Consider the following 25,855-nt stretch of genomic DNA (forward strand, 5'->3'; position numbering starts at 1 on the left):
CCTCATACCCCAGGCTCCAGTCCATCCTGCCTCCAACTCTCTTACCCTTAGGAGGTCCCTGCACCCTCATACCCCAGGCTCCAGTCCATCCTGCCCCCAACTCTCTTACCCTTAGGAGGTCCCTGCACCCTCATACCCCAGGCTCCAGTCCATCCTGCCCCCAACTCCCTGACCCTTAGGAGGTCCCTGCACTCTCATACCCAGGCCTCAGTTCACTCTATCCCAAACTCTCTGACCTCTGGGAGATCCCTACACCTCCATTCCCAGATGCTACTCCATCTTACCCTCAACCCCCTCAACCCTGGGACGTCCATGTACCCTCATACCCAGACACATCGTGTCGTCACATTTATTATGCTTAGGTGACTCAAAAAACTAAACTCCCTTGGGGGGGGGGACGAGGAACACCTTGGAGATGATAATGTCTTTTATCCAAGGCATAGATCTGAGTAAGACTATGGGCCAAGAGCCAGACAAGCCCTAACCAAGAGATAAAGCAACCATGGTGAGACTGACAGGGGCTCCAGCCCCAGCTAGGACAGGTCCAGATGAGGACTTCTACAGGGCAGATGAGAAAGTGTGGGTTCCTGAGGTTCAAGTGAAAAGGTATGTCTGGATACAGGCCACATAGCAACTTGGGATGCTGGCATCAGAGCAGGAAGCAGTGGGATCCAAGGCAACACAGAGACGAGGAGGTGAAACAGGACATGAAGGAAATTCAAGGGAAGAAGAGGATGAGAAGGAAGTAGAAGAGTAAGTACAAAGAGAAAGTCTGGCTACTATCCCAGATTGCCCGAATGATACCGAGGCTGCCAGGGGTTGTTGTCCAAAAACAACCACTACTACCAGAGCCAACTGGAGCACTGTGGCCACCCTGCTTTAAACCAGCTGGGTCCCTAACAATACCCCAGACATGTGCTGAGCTCTTTCTAAGCTAGGACAGTACCTTCCATCTAAGACAGCACCGCTTCCCCTAGCCTGGCACCTTCTTTGGCAGGGTCTTCCCCACAGCTCCTCTCCCTCCTCAGTAGCTGAGTTGTTCCTGGATCCTGATCTGAGAGAGGTGATGGAATGCTGGTTTAGCCATGCCAACCAATCCCTCCCAGGCCTAGCTGCTTCTTCCCACCCTTGACAGGAGGCCAAAGGAAAGGGGATTGGGTCAGTCAGCTACAGAGAGGAACTAAGTCAGGATCGCAGAGCATAGAAGCCAGACCCTTAGCATTTGGTTCCTCCGTGTATTTGTGGAAGAGACTAGGTAAGGGCAAAGGTGATTTTAAGCCCCACGTTTATAGTTGCCCCCGCAATTTCAAGGACAGAATATATCTAGTATAATTATTAACTCAGGACTTTAGGTGCCAAGAGACCAGGACCAGACCTATCCATGAACTTCTTTGGAGCTCCTCTGAGCACTGGCATGAAGGAAGGCCTGCAGAGTTTCCTGGTGCAAAGCTCGGAGGCTGCAGAATGCCTGTCCATCAGCTGCACACCAGGCAGAGGTCAAGTCCTGCGTACAAGTAGCCTGGGGTCTTGGAGGGCGGCTTTCTCTTTGAATCTGTTCAACTATTGATTTTCCAGGTCAGAGTCTTGAGCTCAACAGTTCAGCTAGAAGAACATAGCTGAGGCTGGTCTGGCTGTAGATGGGGAGGGAGAGGACATATGGAGATGAGCCTGGGATGTGAACTGTGCAGATGAGGTCAAGAAGGGGAGGCTAGAACTGCTGGAAATAGGATGATAACACCTTAGAGGAATGAGTGAAAATGGGGCATGTTGTAACGTACAACCCTACAGAAAAGACAAAAATGATGACTTGTGCACTGATTTGGCAAAAGTATTTTGTGTGTTTCTTTTTATGAGTATGGGTGTCCTTCCTGCATATATGTCTGTGCACCACATGCCTGCAGTGCCCAGGAACACCAGAAGGGGGGGTCAGATCTCCCAGAATTGGAGTTACAGATGGTTGTAGGCCACCATGTGAATGCTTGGGAAAGGATCCCAGTTCTCTACAAGAGCAGCGAATGCTCTCAGCTTCTGAGCCATCTTTTCAGTCAAGACAGCGGTGTTTATAGTCTTCTGATCATAACAAAGTCCTGGTTTTTTCCGTAGTCTGGAACTCATAGCCCTCTCAAACTTCCCACTTCATAGACCTAAGACACAAAGCCTCCTCCAATGAACCTCTTTCCCCATGCTAGGCTCTATCACATAGAACTTTTCTAACTGGAGTTCTGAGACAAGCAGGCACCAGAGGCCAACTGGGGGAAGGAGACCTAACACCTCTGGAAACTCGGATGCATTACCTGGGTTTTATATTATTATCACTACTATCATCTCATATCTATATATTATATTTTAATCATCCTCATGTTTTGGAGAATTCTTATTATACTCAAAAGTGTGTCAAATTACCATCTAACTCTCAGTTAGTTGTTCCTAGTAAAATTTTTATTTACGTGAAGGATGGATGTCACATATAATATTCACTATTCTGTATGATTTTCATTTACATTTTGAGAAGAAACCTATTTCAAGCCATGCCTAGCATTGGGCAGGACTCATACATGTGTTTTCTGAACAAAGACTAGCACACAGATTGCATGGCTGTAGGAGAAGGGCCTGCTTGTTTGTCCCAGACGCCCAGAACCAAAATAACCACACAGAAACTGTATTAATTAAATCACTGCTTGGCCCATTAGCTCTAGCTTCTTATTGGCTAACTCTTACATATTAATTTAGCCCATTTCTATTAATCTGTATATCACCACGTGGCAGTGGCTTACCGGCAAAGGTTCAGCATTTCTGATTCTGGCCACTCCATGGCATCTCTCTGACTCTGCTTTCTTCCTCCCAGCATTCAGTTCCATCTTCCCTGCCTACCTAAGTTCTGCCAAGGCCAAGGCAGTTTCTTTATTCATTAATGCTAATCATGGCACACAGAGGGGACTCCCACATCTTACAAAAGATGTATGACCTTGGAGACTTCTATTCATTTTGATATTTTCTTACATACAAATTAAAGGGCATATCAATGTTTTATGAACATTAAACAAGCCATAAACTGAGCAAAGGGCTAATGCAACCCTCCCTGTCACACATCCAGCACCAAGCTCCTGTCTGTCAGTATGACTTTGTGACAGAATAAGACATAGTTTGGGTACCTTCATGAAATTCATCAGGGAAATACTTGTTTGTAAACACCCATTGTCCATTTCCTGGCCCCTGGAAATCTTTTATAAAAGTGAGCATGTGATTTTAGGTTAGAAACTCCAAACACCGGGATTTTCCATTCTCCAGCTGGTGATCTTGGATACACAAACTGGCCTCTCTGAACCTCATAGAAGCAGTATGTCTGTGAAGATTTCTGGAGACACTGAATATATGTTCTGCAGAAGCAGACCCATATGTGTAAGGTAAAGTTATTTGGATGTTATTCAAAAACAAGTTTCAGTTGCCAAGTATCTCTTTGGGAAAGAACCCCTGAAAACAAGTAAGGTGGTGGGAAAGTCAGATGGGTCGAAGAGGCAGGAGAGAAAGGCAGCTGAGGAAGGAGGTTGCTACACAGGCAGCCAAGGCTCAGGCATGGTGGGGAGCTCTGGAAGACAGAAAGCACATATGTGCGTTCTTACCCAGAGTGAGTGAGCTTCAGCATTCACCCACCCATACCATCCCCAAGAGCTTGGGCTGATTTGAAGGTTAGTGTCTGATGGAGGAAGGTCATTGGTTAATTATAATAAAGAAACTGCTTGGCTGGCCCTGATAGGTTAAAACATAGGTGGGAGGAGTAAACAGAACAGAACGCTGGGAGGAAGAGGAAGTGAGCTCAGACTCGACAGCTCTGTGCTCTGGAGCAGAGATGTCATGCTCCCCTCTCCTAAGCAGATGCATAGCTCTGCTCTCTGAGACACATGCAATGAAGTTCCGACCCAGGATGGACGTAGGCTAGAATCTTCCCGATAAGACTGGTGCTCACTAAGACTGGTGCTCACAGATTATTAGAGATGGGTTGATCGGGATATCAGAATTAGCCAGTAAGGGCTAGAGCTAAAGGGCCAAGCAGTGTTTAAATGAATACAGTTTCCGTGTAATTATTTTAGGTAAAGCTAGCCTTGCGGGCAGCGGGGTGCTGGGGATGCAGCCTCGCCGCTCCTAACACAACAAGTGTCTCTCTGGAGTGTGGGATCTTCATTATAAGAGAAGAGCCAGGCCTAAGGACAGGGCCAAGGGACTCTGACAGCAGTTTCAGCCATGGGCACACCATGTGTGGACAGTTTAGTCACTCATTGGTTCCAATGTGCATGCACACACACACAATCTCACATGTACATCCCCCTCCCCAACACCCACACATCAACACACCCTTCACATCACACACACACATACACACACCACACACACACACCACACGCACACATATCACACACGCCACATGCACACACATCACATACACATACACCATATATGCTTATATTCAGATACCATCCAAGTGTTAGTATTCTATGTGATTTCATTAATCTACAATAATGTTTTTTGAATATTTTTCTTGGATTTCATCTAATTTATTCACACAGAATCTATTGCTTTGGATTTATATATTTTTTAGAACGGTCCTACAGCCTTGATTTTTCATGTCCTTTATATCTTTGTGTCAAAATTGAGCTTCTAGTGTTATTTCACTGGTTGGATTTTCTTAAATCAGCCATATTCTTTCAGTTGCTGAATGAGCAGGGATAAAATGAGGCTAGGCTGGAGAAGGTTGGGGTTTATAGTTAATAGCTAAACCCATCAGTTAACATTCTCAAATATGATGGTCTATATCACTCCAAGAACAACAGCATATCAACAGTAGAGCCACAATTTGAGGATATCTCCACTAAGCAAATGTCACAGTGAGTTAAAAACGGCCAGTCACTTAATTTAAAAAACTATTTGGATAAGTGGTGGTGGCAGCGATAACAGTGGTTATACGCAGTGATGAAGATTCTAGTTTCTAAGGGTGAGAGTGGAAAGGGTAGTGGCTGGGTAAATATGTGGATCACTATTAAATCTGAAAAAAACTAAGATGGAAGAAAATGTCTGGGAGAAGTTGGAATACTATTAGAATTTAAAGATTACCAAAAGTTCTACTTAGGGCACAAAATGAGGAGGATATGGAGAATGTATTAATTACTCATCTCTCTTACTGTGGTACAATAACTGACCAAGGCAACTTACTGGAGGAAGGTTTATTTTAGATCACAGTTAGAGGGCACAGCCAACCGTGACAGTTGGCACCATCAGATTGGGGCAGCTGGTCACATATCCTCAGCCAGGCAGCAGGCAGAAGAACCTTATTCTTTATTCTCTCCTGGCAGTTAGGCTGGTCTTCCCACTCCAGTTAATATAATCTGCACAATCCCTCACAGCCATGGCCAGAAGCTAACTGATCTACATAATCCCTCAAAGACATGAACGGAAGTTTGTCTCTGACATGCATTTCGACTATGTCCAGTTGACTACCAATATAACCACCACAATTCCACTCCTTGTCATTTTGACAATAAAATACATCACTTTAAAACCACTTCTCATCCTTATTGGCCCATGGTCATCTCATAATACAAAGGCATTTCATTTAACTTTGAAAGTTCCAATGAAACATCAAGAAAGCCAACAACCCATTTAAAAAATAATGCATGGAACTGAACAGAGAGTTCTCAAAAGACGAGTGGCTGGAAACCATGTGGCATGTCTATTAAGGGCAGGAAATTAGTAAGAAGCCATGAAGGTGGGATTTCTAGGAAAGGGTCCAGAACAAAGTGGTATTAAGTGTTAAAGGGAAATAATGATACAAAAAAAGTTTAATGGGGAAAGATAGATGAGGAATAATTAACATTAAGGGCACCCAAAATATCATATGGAAACCTACTACTGTAGAAGCCACCTAAGATATATAATACACACATATATAAAGGTGTTAAAATGGGGTAGCCCTGTGGCAACAATGTCTCTCCTAGACATCAAAGGATAACAAAAAGCCCAGCTCCAGGACTGGGTTGCCTCTTTTGGAGTTGTTGGAAAGTGAGGGGACTAGCAAATAGAATGATTTCATCATCGAAATTTATTTGGGCAATTAGAGGTTAAACACTGCTCCAGGGCATGGCCTTTGTTCTCTAGGTGGGGAGAGCTGACCTCATTTTTACCAATTCTGTGAGAGGGTGCTACCAGTGATTACATGTCAGAATAATAAAAGATATTCTTTTCCCGTTTTTCTTACTTCTGTGAATGGAGTTCTGTGAATCGGAATAAGAAAAACACTTGGAGTAAAACACTAAAGGCAAAGAAAACAAATGTGGTTTCCAAAGAAAAGACACTAAACATTTTTAAAAATCTCTTTTGGAGTCCTGTTTTACTATTTTCCCCCTGAGTGTTTTTTAATGTGGGACAGCAGGGCTTTACCTGTGCTGAGCAGGGGCTGCTCCACTAAGCTACTAGGCCTGCAGTATGCCAAGGGCACTCAGACCTTGGGTTCCATGCCTCCATGGACTCCCCAACAGCCAGAGTAGGAAGGCCCCGGCTGTTGCTGTCCACAGTGCTGAAAACCACTTCCTTGGGTTCCCCTCACGAGAGAAAACGGGCACAACAGCACAATGATCAAACATACTACATAAGAGCCAGGACTAGCCTGATACAGTGTCCCAAAGACTGCAGTCTCAAATGGCTGGAAGGCTTATGCTGAGTTTCCTTTAAGACCAGCAGTTTGAGAATGACCCAGGACAACAGAGTGCAGCAGCATCTCAAAAACAAAGCAAAATGGTGGCTTGTTAGATTTAATATCCATAGTAACTTAGAACCCGCAGAATTAGAATTCTGCAGTGAGAGAAGAAGAGAAGATGAGATTAAAATGGGCGTCAAGGTGGTGCTAAGGGTTTGCCTCTGAGGATCTGAATCTCACCCTCATCCTGGTCCCTCTCTTGCTCAGTCACCATCTGTTGGCTCCAGAGTAGTGCAGCTTGACTAGAGAATGAACCCTCATCATAGGACCCTGTGATCATCGAGAGGAAGTCCGGGATCTTTGGCTCAAATTAACCATCCTGGCTAATGAATGGATTCCTTACAGCCCCTGCTTGCAGGGTAACAGCAAGGTAACAGCACAGTTTGTGTTTTGCAGTCTACAAAGGCAGACTCACGCCTATCTACCTACTAGGAAGTCCGGGGCAAAGTGGATGGATCAGTGTGCACCAGAGCTCAGCGGCTCCACCCGCAGCCACAGCCCGCCCTCCGCTCTCAGGATCAGTTCAGGCTTCCGGCGCGGCTCCTTGTCATCTGGCAGGACGCGGAAGCGCAGCAATGTGAGCGCCAGCGCCACCTTCATCTCGCTCATAGCGAAAGTCTGTCCGATGCAGTTCCTGCAGGAGAGCGGGGTGAGGATTCTGACTGTGCGGGGACCCAGATGGGCATCATAAGAACCAACCTGACCTGGTCCACTGCTGCAACAAGCAGCCTAGGAGCAGCGAGGGATGCTAATGCATCGAGGGCTCCACTTAAAACTTAACTTGTCCCGAGTTCAGACCACAGCGGGAGGGCAGCGCTCTGAGCATCTGTGGCCGCTCTTGGAAATTGCCAAATGGGTTCTCCAAACCTTGGTTTTTAATTTGATTTGGAGGTGGGGAAAAGGGACTAGAAACTTCGACCATCTCAACTCCACCTTTCCTCACCAACAAGTCCAGACCCAGCTCCATAATCCTCACCTGGGTCCTGCCGAGAAGGGAATAAAAGCCAGAGGTGACCTATCCTGGATGTTCTCTGGATCAAAGCGGAAGGGGTCATAGACCTGCAGAGGAGACCAGCCATGGTGAATGAGTGACATCTACCAGCACAGTCAGAGACAGTCTTGAGTGTGCCTGGAAAAGTGAGGTCTGATATCTTGGGTCCACTAGGGGATGAACAAAAATGGGGCACAGCACACCTCAGGGTCCCGCCACACAGTTGGGTTGTGATGGATTCCAAAAATATCAATGATGCAGACGACACCTGTGGGGAAAAGGGACAGGCAGGGTACGCTTGCGGCCTGATAAACCTTGCTGAGAGCCCAGGACCATTCTTCCCTCTTCTGCGGCTACCTTTAGGGATGACCTTGCCATCTGGGAGGCAAATGTCCTGGGTGCAGCAGCGAGAGACCATTGCGACCGGAGGATGCAGCCGCAGACTCTCCTTGATGCACATGGTCAGGAAGGGCAGCTGGTTCAGGTCGTCCCTGAGGAAACCAACACACAATTACCAGGAGTGAAACAGAGGCTGCCAGCCCCTGTGTTGCCCATATAACCTCTCCCCGCAGTGGTAAAATAATCCCAAGATGAACAAAGAATTAAGAAAGTGCTGGAGGAAATTTAGCTGCTGCTTCTGCTTCCCCTTCCTCCTCTTTCTCTTCTTCTTCTTCCTCCTCCTCTTCCTCTTCCTATTCCTCCTCCTCCTCTTCTTCCTCTTCCTCTTCCTCCTCTTCTTCCTCTTCCTCCCTTCTCGTCCTCCTCCTCCTCCTTCTTTTTCCCCTGGAACTAGCTTTTGTAAACCAGGCCGGCCTCGAACTCACAGAGATCCGCCTGCCTCTGCCTCCCAAGTGCTGGGATTAAAGGCGTGCGCCACCACTGCTGGGCTCCTCTCATGCCTCTTGTCTCTCCTTTCCTTGCTGTATATTTCTCTCCTCTCATCTTGTCTTCTCTCAGAGTTCCTCTTCCTGTCCCTCCTCCTCTCCCCTTCCCCCTTATTTACCCTCCATCTCCCTTTCTCCATTCCTCTTTATATTTTTCTCTTTCCCACACCCCTTCTGCGCCCACTCACCTACCCCCAGTTCCTTCTCTTCCTCTTCCACCAGCCCACATCATCCTTGGTACTACCCCCCTATTCTCCAGGTACATATTCAGATACATAGATATTCAGTGACTTTCCTGATGAGACATATCCTTTCCTCCCACCCTTGCTTCTTCTTCTTCTTTTTTTTTCGAGACAGGGTTTCTCTGTGGTTTTGGAGCCTGTCCTGGAACTAGCTCTGTAGACCAGGCTGGTCTCGAACTCACAGAGATCCACCTGCCTCTGCCTCCCGAGTGCTGGGATTAAAGGCGTGCGCCACCACCGCCCAGCTTCACCCTTGCTTCTTGTATGCTCTGCCCCATGCCTGCTTGTGTGTCCTAGGGGTGTCTTGCCCAATGACTGTTCTCCCACCAAGCTGAGAGCTTCTGGAAGGATGGTCTCTGGGCTGAGTCCTTAGCACAGACTAAGCTGAGCACAAAATTAGGATGGAAAGACAGTGTGGGAGAGTTTGGTGAACAAAGACTGAATGCATAGATGAATCACAGGTTCAAGACAACATAGACATGTCCTTTATCCCCAGATGTTCCCTATGAATCCCTGGAAGAATAGTAAGGAAGTAATTAGGGAGCAGATGAACAACCTATCAGAAAGGGAAACCATAGGAAAATGTTATTTAGGACAGAAGTGGTAGAGGCAAAGGAAAGTTCATTTACTCGACACATGCAAAATAGCATCATCTGCCTCCACATCATGTTATCTCATCAGTAATTCTCTTTGAAGTCCACATCTTTATGTTCCCATGCATAAACCTTTTCCTTGCTGATGAGGTAGATGCCTCGCCCACCAGCCAATAACAGGAGGATCATTTAAGAGTTCCCTTCCTCACCAGGAGGGGCTTGGGAACAGGCCAGCAGGACCTGCACTCACCACTCAATCTCTGTAGATGCTCTGTCCTTAAGAAGATCCCTCACCTCCTGCCGACAGCGCTCCTGGTATTCAGGGTGTTTCGCTAGGTTGTACAGGATCCAGGAGAGCCCACTAGCTGTGGTGTCATGACCTGCAGAGTGGGCAGTTAGGCTTGGGTCTCTGGGCCGTTTCAGTACCAATAAGTGGACAGCACTCAAACTGTGAAGTCCTCAGGAGGGATGGGGAAAGACACAATATAGGGAATGAAAGGACCCAGCTTCCTGAGATGGAGAGACTCCTACCCCTTTTCTGGTCTCACAGTGAAACCCTCACCCCTAAACATGAAGGTGTCAGCCTCAGCTCTGATGTCCTCGTCTGACAACGCCTTTCCGTCTTCATCCTGGAAACAAGACAAGGTCTAACATTACACCACTTCTGAAGACTCCTGTGTCTAACAAAAAATAGGATCTGGAGATCTTTTTCCAACCAGGCACACAAGGCCTCTGTACTCCTGAATTTCTCTTGGTCACTGAAGGGACTCTGCTAGCATGGCTCTGTCAGGCCCTGTCCTTCTCCCCAATTCCCTCTGCCTTAGCTAAGAAACCATGAGATTACTTTCCTGAGGCTGGCAACCAAGTTCCCCTATCAGAGTACTGAAGTCCAGCAATCAAAAGCCCCCTTTCGTTCACCTAATTAGCATGCTCAATTAATACTAAACATCTCATCCTAATAAGGGCTCTGCCCTTTTACCTTTATAAACTGCCATTTCCCATGTGCCATGTCTGTCTGCATTCAATCCAGAGGTGTTTTTCCCCCACTCAAGGACATATACCCCTGTCCCTTTCCCTGGCTCCCTCTCCCTTTTCCATTTCCCCTATTTCCTGTCTTCGTCTCTTACTTCCTGCCCTCTGTCACTCCGGGGTAAATAAATCTCCTTTTTGCTGAGAACTTGGTCTTGGTGGTCGTGAGCCAATGTTTTTCCTTTCAGTCACCATCATCAGAATCCCCAACACACAGACATTGTTCTTGTCTCCCTCGCTTCCTGTTTTTTCCTAGTTGAAGGAACCAAAGAACCGTGGATATTTTCCACTTCTGTATGATGAGTGATTTCTGTGGAAAAGAGTGACTAGCCACCTTGCATGGTACCTTGCCTAGGCAGTTTAGAGATTAAGCATTGCTCTAAGTCAGTGGTTCTCAATCTGTGGCAGACCTCTGTCTCCAAACATATTTACATGATGATTCATAACAGTAGCAAAATTACAGTTATGAAGCAGCAACAAAAAAAAATGTTTTATGGTTGTGGGGAGGGGTCACCACAACATGAGGAACTGCATTAAAGGGTCACAGTCTTACGAAGACTGAGAACCATTGCTCTAAGTCATTTGTTTTGTTCACTAGGTGAGGAGAGTGGATTTCCTTTTTTACCAATTCTTCCTTTACTGCCATCTGCTTTGTCACCAAAGGTTGTGTCTTCAGAACTGGAAGATTTAGAATGACAGGAGAAATGGGGGCAAGATGGCAATGTATGAGGACAGATGATGCCACACTGCTGTGGTCACAAAGTAAGCTCACCCTCCTTCCTTCTTTATCGCTCAACTGTCTTTCCAAATGTATTCCCTCCCCTGCTTTTCTCAACTTGTGTCTCAATTCCTTCCTGACTCTCCTGTTCCATCCTTGGGTCTAAATCTGGAGAACTTATCTTATTTCTTTTGGAAGCTATCATCTTTCATTCAATACCAGCATCCATTCTGTTTTTCTTAAAATCATAAAGTGTTGGGGCAGGGGAGATGGCTCATTGATTAAGAGCATCCTCACCCACATGGTGGCTTACAATCATCTATAACTTCAGTTCTATGGGATTCAATCCTCTCTTCTGGCCTCTGCAGGTACCAACCACACATGTGGTATACATGCAAGCAAATAGTCATACACATAAAAGATTAATCATTTTTTTAAGTCATGAGGGATTGTACAAGCATGTAGTATCAGAAGTTGGGGCAGGCAGATCCATTTACCCAGCCCTGAAGGCGAGCCTGGCAACATAGTAAGACACATCTCAAAAAAGCAATATAAAACCAAAAGGCTGACACCCATCTGTATTCCCAGCACTGAGGAAGTTGAGGCAAGAGGAACATGAGATGGAGGGCAGTCTGGCCTACACAGTGAGACTCTATATAAAAGAGGGAAACAAAACAAAAAACTCAGCTAATTAATTTTTAAAAGCTCCATTGCATCTCTGAAGAAGCTCACCTTGCTTAGCAGCAGCACATCAATGAAGTCCAGAGTCTTTGACTTGGCCTTGGCCTTAATGACATCATCACCGCCGTGACTGGGCAGAGTCTGACGTCGCTTCTGGATGACGGCATCAGTGAAGTCATGCACCAGGCGGCAGGCCTTGTAGAAGTGCATCCCATCGGGTGTGAGGCGATAGAGCGGGTCTATGTGCAGAAGCAGCTGCTCGTTTCTTTTCACCACAAGGGCACTGAGCTCCAGGATGGCAGCGATGTACTCGCTAGGCTTCCTGTACAAGGGGGCATGAAGGGTAACAAGAATGTGATAGACCTAAAATCAGAGGTACGTTCCTCAGCAGACGGTGGGAACTACTTCCGCACAGGATTAACCTGTTTGCCTGAGTAGCCCAACTGATCTAGAAAAGATAGCAACACGTGATAGACACGGGCCCTGAACACTCATTTATTCTATTCCCACGAGCCTAGGCATTTTCTTAGGCATCCACAGCATCGTGTGGACACCAGACCCCTCTCTCTCTTCTCTGACACAGGGTTCGGTCCTGCTCTGCTCCCTAACATTGTCCACTCAGATTGGAACTTATCAATTCTTCCAGTTGTGCCGTGGCCAGTTCCCTCCCTTGTCTGTCAATTGACCATCTTCAGAGCTCTGCTCTAACCATGCTCGTCTTTGGTCTACTATGTGCGTTCCTGGCAGAGCAGTTGCTTTAGACAGCTTGCCAGTTCTTTGGTTAATACATCTATACCCTAGTCAAGGCCGTGGACACCTCAAATGTGCTATAACTATTGGGAGGAGAGGGTTCGAGGGCTGAGAAATAGCTAAGCAAACACAAACCAGAGCCAGAGCAGGATGGGATTACCTTAGTCATTTCAATCATGGGGGGGGGTGACTTTAAAGGGGTGTTAAAACCCTGGCATTTTTGTGTCTCGACTTCCTCCAATACATGCTTCCTCCGTAATATAAGTTTGTCACAGACCCAAAAGCAATGAAACCAAAATGTATTGAAACAATGAGCTAAAAACTCCTCTATATATTGTTATAGAAACAGAGCTCATGAAGACCTTTCATGGTTTCCTAGAAACCACAGCATGAAGTTCCACACTTTCCCTGGCTTGTAATGTCTGTATGCTTTAGTTACTGTCTACTCTCCCAACCTCATCCCCAAATGCCTGTGTCAGATGCCATTATTTGTCTCATCTGAATCTCTGTGCCCTTTTCTGAACAATTTCACCACATGGGAGGGGCTGCCACATTCCCCAGGGGGTTCTGACCCACGTTCTCCACAGGGGCTCTTCCACTGCTCCAGCCAGCCTTCCCTCTGCCACCTCTTGCCTTGATTCTACAGACTGGGTTCCAAGGCCCAGAGCTGGAACTCACTCCTGACAGTTGCTGCTGAAGCTGAAGACACATCTCTGCAAAGTGTCCAAGGTCATGAGGCTGATGTTCTGAAACATGTCCAGACGAGCGCTACCCCCTGACGCCAGGCGCAGCCACTTGTCCTTGGTAGAAAAATAGACAGTGACATAGTTGGATCTTGGTTCCCTGAGACTCTGCCCAACCCCAGCCACAATGGACACCTTCAAACCAGCCTTCTGGAATCTCCACCCCAGATGCCTGGCCCCAGAGATAACCCAAACTGAGTAACTGTGGAAGTTGTTACTGTAGCAGATGATGGCCCTAGACTTGCTCAGGAGTCATGAGTTCAAGACCAAGCTCTGATTCCCATGCTCTGTGCTCCCTCAGTCAGTCCATTTCCCACATCTTTAGGAAGAGCTAAGTTGTTCTGATCTAGTGTCTGCTAAACTGAGAGGAAACCATGTGCCACCTTGTGCTCCCTTCCTGCAGGAAGGTTTATCATTAATGAGAAAAGGCAACCCATGTACCTCACAGACTCATGGAGATTAATTTGGCCAGTGTAGATTATTGGCTTGGGTCTTAGAATCAGCTCTAGCCTATGGTAAGCACTCAATACGTGGTACCCCTTTTACTGTCACTACCATAAGTGGGTTTCAAAATTATCCCTTTGTTGAGAATGATAGACTTTCATTGTTTCTTGAGAAACTTTGTTAGACACGCCAAGAATGAACTGGTATGATGTCCCTAACTTGGGCTATTTCTCCAGTGTTATTGCAGAAAACCTGAGGATACAGTGATGATTCTCCATGGGTAAAAATAAGACAAAATTCTGCTTGCTATAAAAGCAGATTCCCTGAGACTCAGTAAAAATTTTATATAATGATATTCGTTATAGCTTATTATTAAAATTCTATAAGACTCAGCCATATTATTGTAATATCATATTATGTTAGCATGTGAGATGTACCTATTGCAGCCCACTTGCATTGCTCTCATGGAAGCAGAGTCCTTTGAAAAAGGATAAAAACTGGAATGATACACATGCTGTATCAGTGCAGTGAGTAGAAGATTGGCTTTTATATCTAATCCCAGAATCTGGTGTGTTCGAGCAAAATCCATGACAAGTAAACAAGCTAACATATCAGTTTGCAAGGAAGGAATCATTCTGTGACCGTCACCCCAGGTCTTGCCTTGTACATCCAGCACAGTGTGATTTTCTGGCTTTGCCCATTAGAAGGCAGAGCCTGTTTGATCCCTTTTTGATTCTGTGTTTGGCTTCTGATTTGACCAACAGAAGCTGGTAAGGTGATAAGGCTACAGTTCCAGGTAAATCTGAACTTCAGGTCCTGTCCAGCTTCTCTCACTGCCATGGAACTCTTTGTGCCACCTGTGCTCCCTGATGAGTCCATTCTACGCTATCTTGAAGTCTGCATGCTCCAAACATGCGAGAATTGAGCCAGGATCAATTGAGCTGCCCACCTGATCCACAGCTGGTCATAAAACACCAGGGACCTAGACCCTGTCCAGAAGAAGCAGCCAGTGTTTGGAAGTGCCAGACTGTGTCTGTGTACCAAAAATGAACACCTGAGCACCCACCACATGCAGGGCCATGACTCTGTGGTATCACAGAAACAAAGCAATGATTTTAATCCCAAATCACATATGGGAAATGAAACCCTTGGGAACACTGCAATGAGCCAGCCTGGCCCTTCCAGAGCCAGGATTGGGGACTGGATCTGTTTAAAGACCCTTACCACTCCCACAGCCAGACTCCAGCCTGGAAGCTGGGTGCTGGGAACTCACATGCATGATGTTGGTACTTTCATTGAAAATCTTCACATAAGGCTTCAGGATGTTGAAATGAAAGGCGGGTGTCAGCATTCGACGGTGGCGGTTCCACTTGTCACCAGCACTCACCAAGAGCCCATCCCCTGGGAGGGTGACCATTGGCAGTGGGCAAGGGTGGCAGCTTTCTCTGGGCCCCAGGGCTATCCCCAGTCATCTCACCTGCGGGGACTCACCCAGCCATGGTTTCAGGAAGCTGTAGAAGATGGCATCCTTTGGGGCAACAGCAGCTGGCATGAACAGGGATGATCAGGGACCAGGAGAATGAAGGGGAAGAATGCGGTGCCCTCATCAGGGGTGTGCATGTCTACCTCAGGACATCATGACAAGTTTGGGGAGAAGGGCAGAGGCAGCTGAGAGTAGCGGAGAAGTAGGCGGGACTCAGACCAAGCTTTAGAAGGAGGTCGGCCATAAGAACAGCCTGACATTGCACAACACACCCAAGTGTGCGTTCACATAGCTCCTACACAGTTTAACAAGCTAAAATAGCACAACACTTTTTTCCCAGCTTACATAGACCTAACACATCCATCCATCCATCTATCCAGCACTTTCTGTCATCTCCTGAAATACACATGACACAGATGCACATGACCTAATGTGTTAACACGGCTAAACACATATAATCTTCCCTGACGTGACCATACCTATTGTAACACAGAGAGAAGGTATGATGAATCTTGGTGTGTCCTGGAAATTATCTTAAAATGGTTACTGTGGTGTAGGGAGGCAGCTGACTCAGTAAAGTATTGCCATGCAAGTGTGACGACCGGAGTGCCACCCACAGCATCCACAGAAAAAGTCGAATGTGGTGGTGTGAACTTTTAATCCCGGTTCTGGGGACGCAAGATTCAGGTGGGTCTCTGACTATCCAGCCCAGCCTAATCAGTGAGCCTCAAGGCCCAAAACAAGGTGTGTGGTTCATGAAGAATGATACCCAGTGTTGACCTCTTGCCTCCACATACATGGGCACACAAGTGTAAGCATGCTCTCATAAACACACACACACATATATCTGTACATGGATTTAAAAGCTAATAGTCAGACTGGAGAGATGGCTCAGAGGTTAAGAGCATTATCTGCTCTTCTAAAGGTCCTGAGTTCAATTCCCAGCAACCACATGGTGGCTCACAACCATCTGTAATGAGGTCTGGTGCCCTCTTCTGGCCTGCAGACATACACACAGACAGAATATTATATACATAATACATAAATAAATAAATAAACAAACAAACAAACAAAAAATAAAAAAAAAGCTAATAGTCACCTTAACCTCTCAGATGTACAGCTCAGTCATGTCTCAGTGCAACCCTGGATGACTGCCACCAGACAACCCTACACATGGTCAAATGTTAGCAGAAGGAAGAGAATACAATCCCAAACAGCTGCTGGGACAACCACACAGAACCCAATGTGCCACATATGTTCATGGCCCCATGATTCCCAGAGGCCCCTTCACATGATTCCAAGTATGAACCATGTTTGGTTAGGGACATGAAAGCAGGAAGATGCTGAGCATGGTGGTGCACGCCTTTAATCCCAGAACGCAGGAGACAGAGGCAGGTGGATCTCCAGGAGGCCAGCCTGATCTACAAAGCTAGTTCCAGAACAGCCAGGACTACACAGAGAAACCTTGTCTTAAAACCCAATCCCTATCTGAAGACTGCACAGATGGCCACCAGCCAGGGCTCTTCCAGCATGCATGCCCAATAGTGCACACTAGGACGGTGGTAAAGAACACCTTCTTCCTCCCTATGAGTCAGAGGAAAGAGGCCTCCAGAGAAGTGGATTAGCTGTGCAAGAGACAGAGCCCTAAGAATTCTGTCCAACACTTTCTCGTTCTCTGTGCTGAACCCTGCCTGGGATTCCTCCAAATATCTTTTATTCCCACTAATCCTTAGCCCTTGAGTTAGAGGGACAGAAAGACATAGTCACACTTATGATCCCAAACACAGCATTAACCTGGGTTCTCTTCCATCCCATTCTCCAGACTGAAACCCAGGCCCTCAAGTCCCTTGCCCACAGTCAGGGTTAGGGTGGGGGTTAGGGTTAGGGGTTAGGGTTAGGATTCGAGGGTTAGGGTTAAGATTAGGCTTAAGATTAGAAGGTTAGGGTTAGGGGTTAGTGTTAGGATTCGAGGGTTAGGTTAGGGTTAAGGGTTAGGGTTATGGTTAGTAAGTGGAGTCTATATTATCTGAGACTATAATGTGGGTCAGTGTATCTATAGCCTGAATCCTTACTCATGTGTCTCCAGGCACTAGTACCAGGATCCCAACACTTTCCTATATCAAACATAGGCAGTGATGTTGTGGGATATTATTTTATATAGGCAAAAAAAATACGTTCCTTTTGTTTATGCTGCATTTGTTTAATTATGAAAGATGTGTTGCATTTTTTTTTACCTTGCCTGCCTAAGGCACCTGATTAGTCTAATAAAGAGCTAATTGGCCTGTAGCAGGCAGAGAGAATAAATAGGAGGAGAAATTTAGCCTCAGACGATTGGGAGGAACAAGAGAAGGAGAAGGAGAGAACGAGGGAGATGCCTGTTGCCAGACAGACAAACAAACAGCGGGAAAGTAAAATGTACAGAAAAAGAGATGATAAAAAGCCCCGAGACAAGACATAGATAAAGAGAAACAAGTTAATTTAAGTTTAAGAAACTAGCCAGACTGAATATTCAAAATTAATAAGTCTCCGTGTCATGATGTGGGAGCCGGTTGGTGGTCCAGATGGAAAAAGCCTGGTACAGAGTGACTTAAAAAGGGATTTGTCCTGCGTCTCAGGCCCAGAGATTAAAATTAATTATAAGCTGAGAATGCCTGGGAACTCCAGAAGGAAGGCAAGCTCCCCCTGGAAATGAATGTCTGAGTATCATCACTTGGATTTTGATGAAAAGGCTTTCGTGCAAAGGAAAATGGACTACATGAAGGTAAAACAGACCTAAGGACACAGATTCCGATGTCATTGCTTAAAAGCTGGGTCCGGCCATGCTGGAAGACCATCCTCCCAGGTCTTTATAGTCTTTAGATTCCCTTTATTTCCTTCAATCAAACCAGGGGAGTCTTCACCACCCACACCTGTCAGAGATCTAGCCATGCAGAGAGAGCCAGAGGCCAGCTTGGCAGTTGCTAGCGTCAGGTCACTACAGAAGACTGCTCGCTCTCTCCTCAGCCTGCCCCATGCCCTATGGTAATGTCAAAGAGCAGGCTAAGTGGGCCAGGCTGGAGTGTAATTTCTTAAGAGAGATTCTAGGCCTAGTTGGTGAGCAATGACCATATGATGGGCAAAGCACAGGAAGAGAAGGAACAGAGACATAGCAGCTAGATCCCTCATTAGCATAAGCAGGGAACGGGACGGGCTGCAGTCATACATAGGCCCTGCACAGTCTGCCACTACTATGTCTTCATTCCAGATGCCTAGCTCTGTCTCTCCTAGACCTTCCCTGGTCTGTCCTCTGGTTGTGTCTTGTCTAGACATATCTCCTCCTCCAGGAAGCCTCCCCACCTGCCCTAGCAGAGATCTCACTTCTCCCTTCTGCCATTGTTCGTCTTCTCCAGGGTGATCCCTGACCACAAGTGGTTGGAGTGCCCATCTCTTCAAGACTGGGTCCCTCTAGGACGGAGCCTTGCTCGCGGTCTCCTGGCATCCCAGGGGTACCAAGAATGCTGGGACGGGGAGGGAAGAAAGGACAGCAGTGAAAGAACAGGATGGCTGAGAGGTACGGCAGAAGGAAAGATGAGATTACTGCATTGGCCACACAGAAGCACGGAAGCCAGGACCAGAAGCTCTCAGATTCCCACAGCCACACCACCAGCAGCTCCTGGGGGTAGATACCTGAGGCAGTGACGACAGATCGGACGATGTCAGGGTGACATAAATGGATGAGGGGAACTATCGGACCTAACCAGGTCATAAAACCCTGTGGATAGGCGGCCACCAGCTCAGTCAGCTCCTTCATGCCTTCTTCTGTGGGAGGGGACTGGAAAAAAATGATAGACAAGGGCAATCCTTTCTGAGATGGCTCTTTTCAGGGATAAGACTGGCCGAGCTAAAAGTTGCCCACAAAAGAGGATGCAACCTGACTTCTGACTGTATTGGTGATGGTGTTTTCAGAACACATCAGTGTTCACGTTGTAGACAGAGTCAGGATGACCCACCATCCACAGTGTGGGGAGCCCCATCCAATCCACTGAGGATCCAAATGAAGCAAGATACAGAGGAAGGGAAAATTCACCCTTTCTTCCAAAGCTGAGACACCCAGGTCTACACTTGGATCTTTGACCGTTGGACTCCAGCATTTATATCTGACACTCCACTTTACTGCATTGTTAGACCACCAGCTTCCTGGTCTTCTAATTTGCGTGTGGCATTGTAGGATTTCTCAGTTGCATAAGTCCAAATTCTTTCTTTCTATCTATCTATCTATCTATCTATCTATCTATCTATCTATCTATCTATCATCTATTTATCATCTATCACCTATCTATCATCTATCTATCTATCTATCTATCTATCTATCTATCTATCTATCTATCTATCTATCTATCATCTATCTATCATCTATCTATCTATCTATCTATCTATCTATCTATCTATCTATCTATCTATCTATCATCTATCTATCATCTATCTATCTATCTACCTGTCATCTATTTATCATCTATCACCTATCTATCACCTATCACTCCTTATCTCCTCTTCTCATTTACATACCTGTACATGCTCTAAGTCTCTATGTGTGCATTTGTTTATCTACATAGCTATGTATAGAATTGTGCTACATAAAGAATTTTAATGACTCATTTATTTATTTTATGTGCATGGTGGTTTGCCTGCATGTATGGATGTGTAAGGGTGTCGGATCCCCTGGGACTAGAGTTACAGACAGTTGTGAGCTGCCATGTGGATGCTGGTAATTGAACCCAGGTCCTGTAGAAGAGCAGCCCGTGCTTTTGACCACCGAGCTCTTTCCCCAGCCCACATAATGATTTTTTTTTAACCAACAACAGAGTCACATAAAATTATATCAGACCTGAAGATTATCTATGGCTTACAATTTTTTGCTTATGCAATTCTCATGTTTATATATGTTTAATTAAGTAAATATCCTGATCTAAAGCTTTCCTGCAGTCTCCTCAACAGCATCACAAGGGACAGGTTTGTATGCTGTGAGTGGGTACGTGGTCTCTCATCACGTAGATGTGCAGTTGGCTCTGCCATGATGGTTTGACTAAGTGTACTCTATGGTGTGGATAAAATGACAAAAATTACCCAGTGATGAATTTTTAAAAATTTGTCCCTATTGCAAGCTGGTGCAAGATGATGTGTCTGCATGCATATGTGAATGTGTATATTCATGTATGTGTGCATGCATTTGTGGGGGGTGTCTGCGTTACTGTTTGTGTGTGCATGTATGTGCATGCCTTGCTTCTGCTCCTCCACAGATGCACCTTCCTCAGCACCTCAGCAGGTTTCTCCTGCAACCTCTGGAGGTGACACAGCCTCTGCAGTGAACACGTTTGGATGTTGCAGAGTGGAGGAGGAAATACCTGCTTCTTCTTGCTCTGTCCCTATCTGTCATTTCTCAGTACTAAGAGTGACCCTTATGGTCAGGAAAGAAGTAATATTGTCACACTGTCTGCCTCAGAGAAGATTTGTCTTGAGAAGATTAATTTTCTCAGAGAGAATCAATTCCAGCCCCAGGTGAAGCCTCAAGGCAAGGTCCTGATAGGGACTTGTGTGGACTACTCTGTGACCTCAAGGTTTTTCCTCAAGGTTTCCTCACGTGCTCTTCCAACTGCAGAAGTCTTCAGTTTCACCTATGCAGAAGGGTTCAAACACTGGAGCCTCTAGAGGTGGCACAGCCTCAGCAGACCCCAGGACAGCAGAGGAAACCGCTAAGTCCCCATGAGAGTAGCAGCTCACCTAATAAGCAACTGCCCATAGGGCGGAGGGCACTGTACACGGTGCAAGGACTTGTGTGCATGCCGTGAGCTCTGCAAGTTGTAAATGAAGACCAGGTCGGCCAGTGGAGAGAATGGGCCTATGTCAAAGTCCAAGTGCTGGGTAAAGGTCAGAGCGCGGGGAGGCTCATGGGAAGATGAGTGTACGTTCTCATCCAGGTTGTGCAACAGGCCCCAGTGATCCATCTAAGCGGAAAAGAGCAATCAAGCAAGATATGATCCAGGAGGTGAGGGTCAGAGCAAAATGCTCCTATGACCCTAGGTATATTGGGGGAGGCATAGAGTCCCTTCTGGAATAAAGTAGAAACCCAAAAGTGGACTGACAGAAGGAAATGGACCAGACAGGAAGCTGACTCTGAACCAGGGCCCTGTGGGAGGCCTAAGCTGCAGACAGTGAAAGAATGTGAAGGGCCCTGGCTCTGTGTGGCACAGGCTGGGAGGCCTTCAGTGTATACAGACATGAAAAATGGCTAGAAATAAATCCAGAGCAGATTAGGGATGGAGAGCAGGTGGCATGGACCGCGTGGCGACCGTTGCTGCTTGACAAAGTTTCAGCATTTTGACATTGTAGACCACACGTCTCCAGCACCTTTGTGCTTTCATTTTTAATGATTATCAATATTAATGCCTTCCCCTTTGGGAAATTTTGTGCAGGCTTTGATAAAGGATAAAAATGTGTACAATAGTGGCCTTTCTAAACAAAATAATTTTTTGGAAAAACATCCCCACCTCAGTGAAACCAGGAATTTCACTGTGCCCTCCTAATTACACCAAAAACAAGAATGTTAAAGGTTTACCAGACACCCCTGATCCCAAGGATGAAATGCCTACAGTTCAGATCCAGAGCCTGAGGCCATTAAGGGCAAGAATTCAGTTAATAAATACAGAGAAATCACAATTATACGGTATAATGGGAAAAGAGTAAGGCACCAGGACCTTCCCTTCCGGAGTGTTACGAGGGGAACAGGTCCACACAGTATGACTAAGAAAGTGTGGTGTAAGTGTCTGCTCCCCGGAAGTCCTTTTCCCAAGGTCTCCCTTCTCTCGGGGCTTGAGGAGAGTCCATGCTTGATAAAACAGTTCTTCTCCTTATCTCTGGTAAAATGAACTTGTGGCCCTTTTATTAACATGACTGGTACCTATTGCCTATGGCAATACCAGATTCCACATCCCCTGATCTCAAGCCACACCCAGCTCACATGCCCCCTCCTCTCCCTTTTAATCTTACGTGCAACTATAGAGTGTAAATGATGTGTTCTTTTTTGATTAAACGCTGCTGGCAGCCACCCCGATTCAACCCCAGATCATGACTCCAACTCTACACATCGTCTCTGGGACCTGAGCTCCCGCCCACAAGCCGGTCTCCAGCAAACAGGGATGAGAGATAAGCTTGAGACGAACACACTAAGACCCTAATCCATCCTACCACCAATTGCCTGATTCCATGGGGGGAATCTCTACAACCTCAAACCCTAGCTCCTAACCCATGCCAATCTGTCAGCGCCCCCTCATACTAGATGCCAGGCCATCCCACTACCAACCACTTGACCACTGGGAAGTCCCTGCACCCTCATACCCCACACTCACCATGCCCAAGTGACCCCAAAACCAACTCCTCTTGGGTGGCTGAGGGAAGCCACGAAGACGACGACACTTTTCATACAAAGTGAAGATTTGGGTGAGGCAGCTGACCAGGAGCCAGGAAGCCCCAACCAAGAAAAAGAGAAGCCATGGTGAGGCTGACATGGGCCCCAGCCCCAGCCAGGATAGGTCCAGATGTCGCATCCTACAAGATAGATGATAGAATCTGAGTTCCTGAGTCTCCAGGAATGGACAGGGGCATCCTGTGACAGTGGTCATGGAGACGGTGAATCGTGGTGTCCAATCATGTGATGGTGGGGACCCAATACAGGGGAGAGGCAGTAAAATAGGACCTGAGGAGTAGGGTAAGAGGCAGATGGAAAGGAAAAAAGGGACAGGGGAGTCTGAACAGTGTCCCAGACTGCATGAATGGTACTAGGAGGAGCTGTTACCCAGAAGCCACCATATATTCATGGCCAGCGTAATCACTGTGGCCACCCTTCTTTAGCCATCTGGCTCCACAACACCACCCCAGACATGGGCAGGTCTCTCTCTAACCCAGGATAGTACCCTTCAGCTCCACCTCCGCTAGCCTGGCACCTTCTCGCAGGAACGGTGTGTCTCCCACAGCTCCTCTCTCTCTTCTCGGCCTCGTTGTCTTTGAGTCATAAGGAAATGATGGGAGGCTGGGCTCATCTGTGCCAGCCAATCCTTCCCAGGCCGGACTGTTTCCTCCTGGCCTGGGCAGGAGGCCAAGAAAAGTGGGTTGAGCTGGTCAGCTGCACAGTGGAACTGAGTCAGGGTCACACTGAGCAGGGAGGACAGATCCCCAGAACTTGGCCAGTCCCACGTGTGGTGAGAAGCAACAGTGCTGTGGGCAAAGGTGGCACTGAGCCCCACCTTTTTGGCCCTTCTACTCTTCCAAAGGCAAGGTATATTGTGCTTTTAAACAATCATTAACTTGGGATTTCGGGTGCCAGGAGACCAAGGTCAGGCATTTCCCAGAACTTCTCCGGAGCTCCTACGTGTGGGAGAAAGGCCTGCAGGATTTCTTGGTGCTGTACTGGGAAGATCTGGAATACCTCTGTCCACAGCCAGACAGCAGTCAAGACTTGCCTCCAAGGAACACAGGAGATTGGTAGCCACATTTCCTCCGGAAGCTGTCCAATAACTGAGTTCCCAGATCAGATTCCAGGGATCAACAGTCAAGCTAGAAGAACGCAGCTGAGGCTGGGCTGGGCTCGAGCTAGGGTGTGAAAGGAGAAGGGAAGGTGTGTGAGTGAGGCCGTGAGCCGAGTGAGGCCGTGAGCCGAGTGAGGCCGTGAGCCGAGTGAGGCCGTGAGCCGAGTGAGGCCGTGAGCCCAGTGAGGCCGTGAGCCCAGTGAGGCCGTGAGCCGCTATCTGCAGATAAAGTCCAGGCAGGAGAGTTCAGGGCCTTTCTTGTTCTTATATGAAGCATAGATAGCACTTACAAAAATATTTACCCAGCAAATCACTCCAGCAATGGCCAGAGCAATCGTTCGATGGGTTTGATTCCCAGTGCCCACATGGTGGCTCACAACTGTCTGTGACTGAGTTGCCAGGGGACCCAACGCCTTTTTTCGACTCCAAAGGTTCTGCATGCACATACTACTACACAGACATATGGACAGACAAAATTAATTTAAAAAAATTAAATGGTAATATTTACTATTTTGTACATTGATTATTTAAATATTCAAAAGAGAAACTGTTTTAACACCATGGTTGGTGCATAGTAGAACTCCATATGCCTGCCTTCTGAGACACAATGTACTTTGGTGTGAAGACTATGAGTTTCCTGTTAGCACCAACTGTGGCCAGCATCTAGACTGTGCTTGCCATTACTTCTGTGAAGGAATAAAGACATAGTCAGGCATAGGTAAGATTCTTGGGTCCCTTTGCCATAGTTGTCAGGGAATATGCTATCTTCAACCATCCCTTGTGCATTCCCTGATCCTCAGTAGCCTTTTAGGAAAGCTCTGAACATCAGGCTTGATATCAGAGAGCCTCAGACAAAGCAAGGTTCTACAGCCGCTTGCTGAGGGAGGTGTGCACTATGGTCATTGGGGCTCAGTTCAGTGGGGGTCTGGGAAACACAGTCCTGAGCCTGTTTCTTAACCACCCCACCAAGACCAAAGGAATACGGTGTTTCTCCACACATACACACACAGCTGAGGTCTTGGAGCTGCTCCCAAGACAGTGCTGGTGTGGAGTGTGGAGCTTGCACTGCAAAGGCCTGACCTGGGAGCAAGGCCAGAGGGCTCCAACAGCTGCCCCAGCGGTATGCACAGCCCAGTATGGACAGTCCAGTGAGTCCAGTAATACACATATACACACATCCTCAGACTGTATACATATACACACATACAACATATACACATATATACATACACACATACATATCCTCAGACCGTATACATTATACACACACATACACATACATGCATATCACATACATACATATACACATATATACATATATACACACATACACACATACCAATGCACTGTATAAACACACACATACACAAATAGGCTCACAGGAAATTTCCAGGCTATATTACCTCCCTCCGCGCACATACAAAATACATATACATACACCTGCACAAATGCACACACTCATACACATTCATACATACAAACATATACATATAGTCTCCCACTTTGAACTACTAATAGGGCTACTTAAGGAAATATTATTTTGTTACATTAATATAATTATGGAATTGTACTTTTCCTTATATTAGTATTATTGTCATTGCCAATCCTGCCAGCAAAAAGGGAATCTCCTCCACCCTCAGGAGACCAACATGTCCCACAGCAGTCAGTGACAAGCAGGCCTGGGTTTGTTTTGGAAATTCACACAGGCAGTTGTAGCACAGCTCTAGGGACCTGCAATTCTACGTTCCTGCACCCTGAATTCCTTCACCATCCCAGTCCTACACAGACTCTCAAAGCCTGTTCAGAGCAGGAAAATAGACCATCAGTACTCCAAATATCCTTTGCTCTAGAAGCAGCTTGAGAAGAGTGAAAAAATAAAACCAAGCTGTGTTGAGCCCTACATGAGATATCTGTTGTTAACCCCCACTGGAGAGAACAAAACCACCACCACAATTTTTGAGTCAAATTTAAAGTAGACCTTAATATATGTTGGT

General features: G+C 46.6%; 1 protein-coding gene across 1 annotated transcript; it reads right to left on the bottom strand.

The window, feature by feature from the left end:
- Positions 1-5,667: 5,667 nt before the first annotated feature.
- Positions 5,668-23,378, bottom strand: LOC101982887 (cytochrome P450 4F4-like). The gene is made up of 13 exons (XM_005360686.1): positions 23,280-23,378; positions 22,686-22,884; positions 18,970-19,114; positions 15,312-15,365; positions 15,094-15,221; positions 13,312-13,433; positions 11,935-12,205; positions 10,018-10,084; positions 9,706-9,835; positions 8,094-8,227; positions 7,940-8,004; positions 7,722-7,804; positions 5,668-7,379 (listed from the first exon to the last, which is right to left on the bottom strand). The coding sequence occupies exons 2-13, from the start codon at positions 22,881-22,883 to the stop codon at positions 7,202-7,204; spliced, it is 1,575 nt and encodes a 524-aa protein (XP_005360743.1). The 5' UTR covers position 22,884; positions 23,280-23,378; the 3' UTR covers positions 5,668-7,201.
- Positions 23,379-25,855: the final 2,477 nt, after the last annotated feature.

Source organism: Microtus ochrogaster, linkage group LG3, assembly GCF_000317375.1.
Source record: "Microtus ochrogaster isolate Prairie Vole_2 linkage group LG3, MicOch1.0, whole genome shotgun sequence".
Lineage (NCBI taxonomy): Eukaryota > Metazoa > Chordata > Mammalia > Rodentia > Cricetidae > Microtus > Microtus ochrogaster.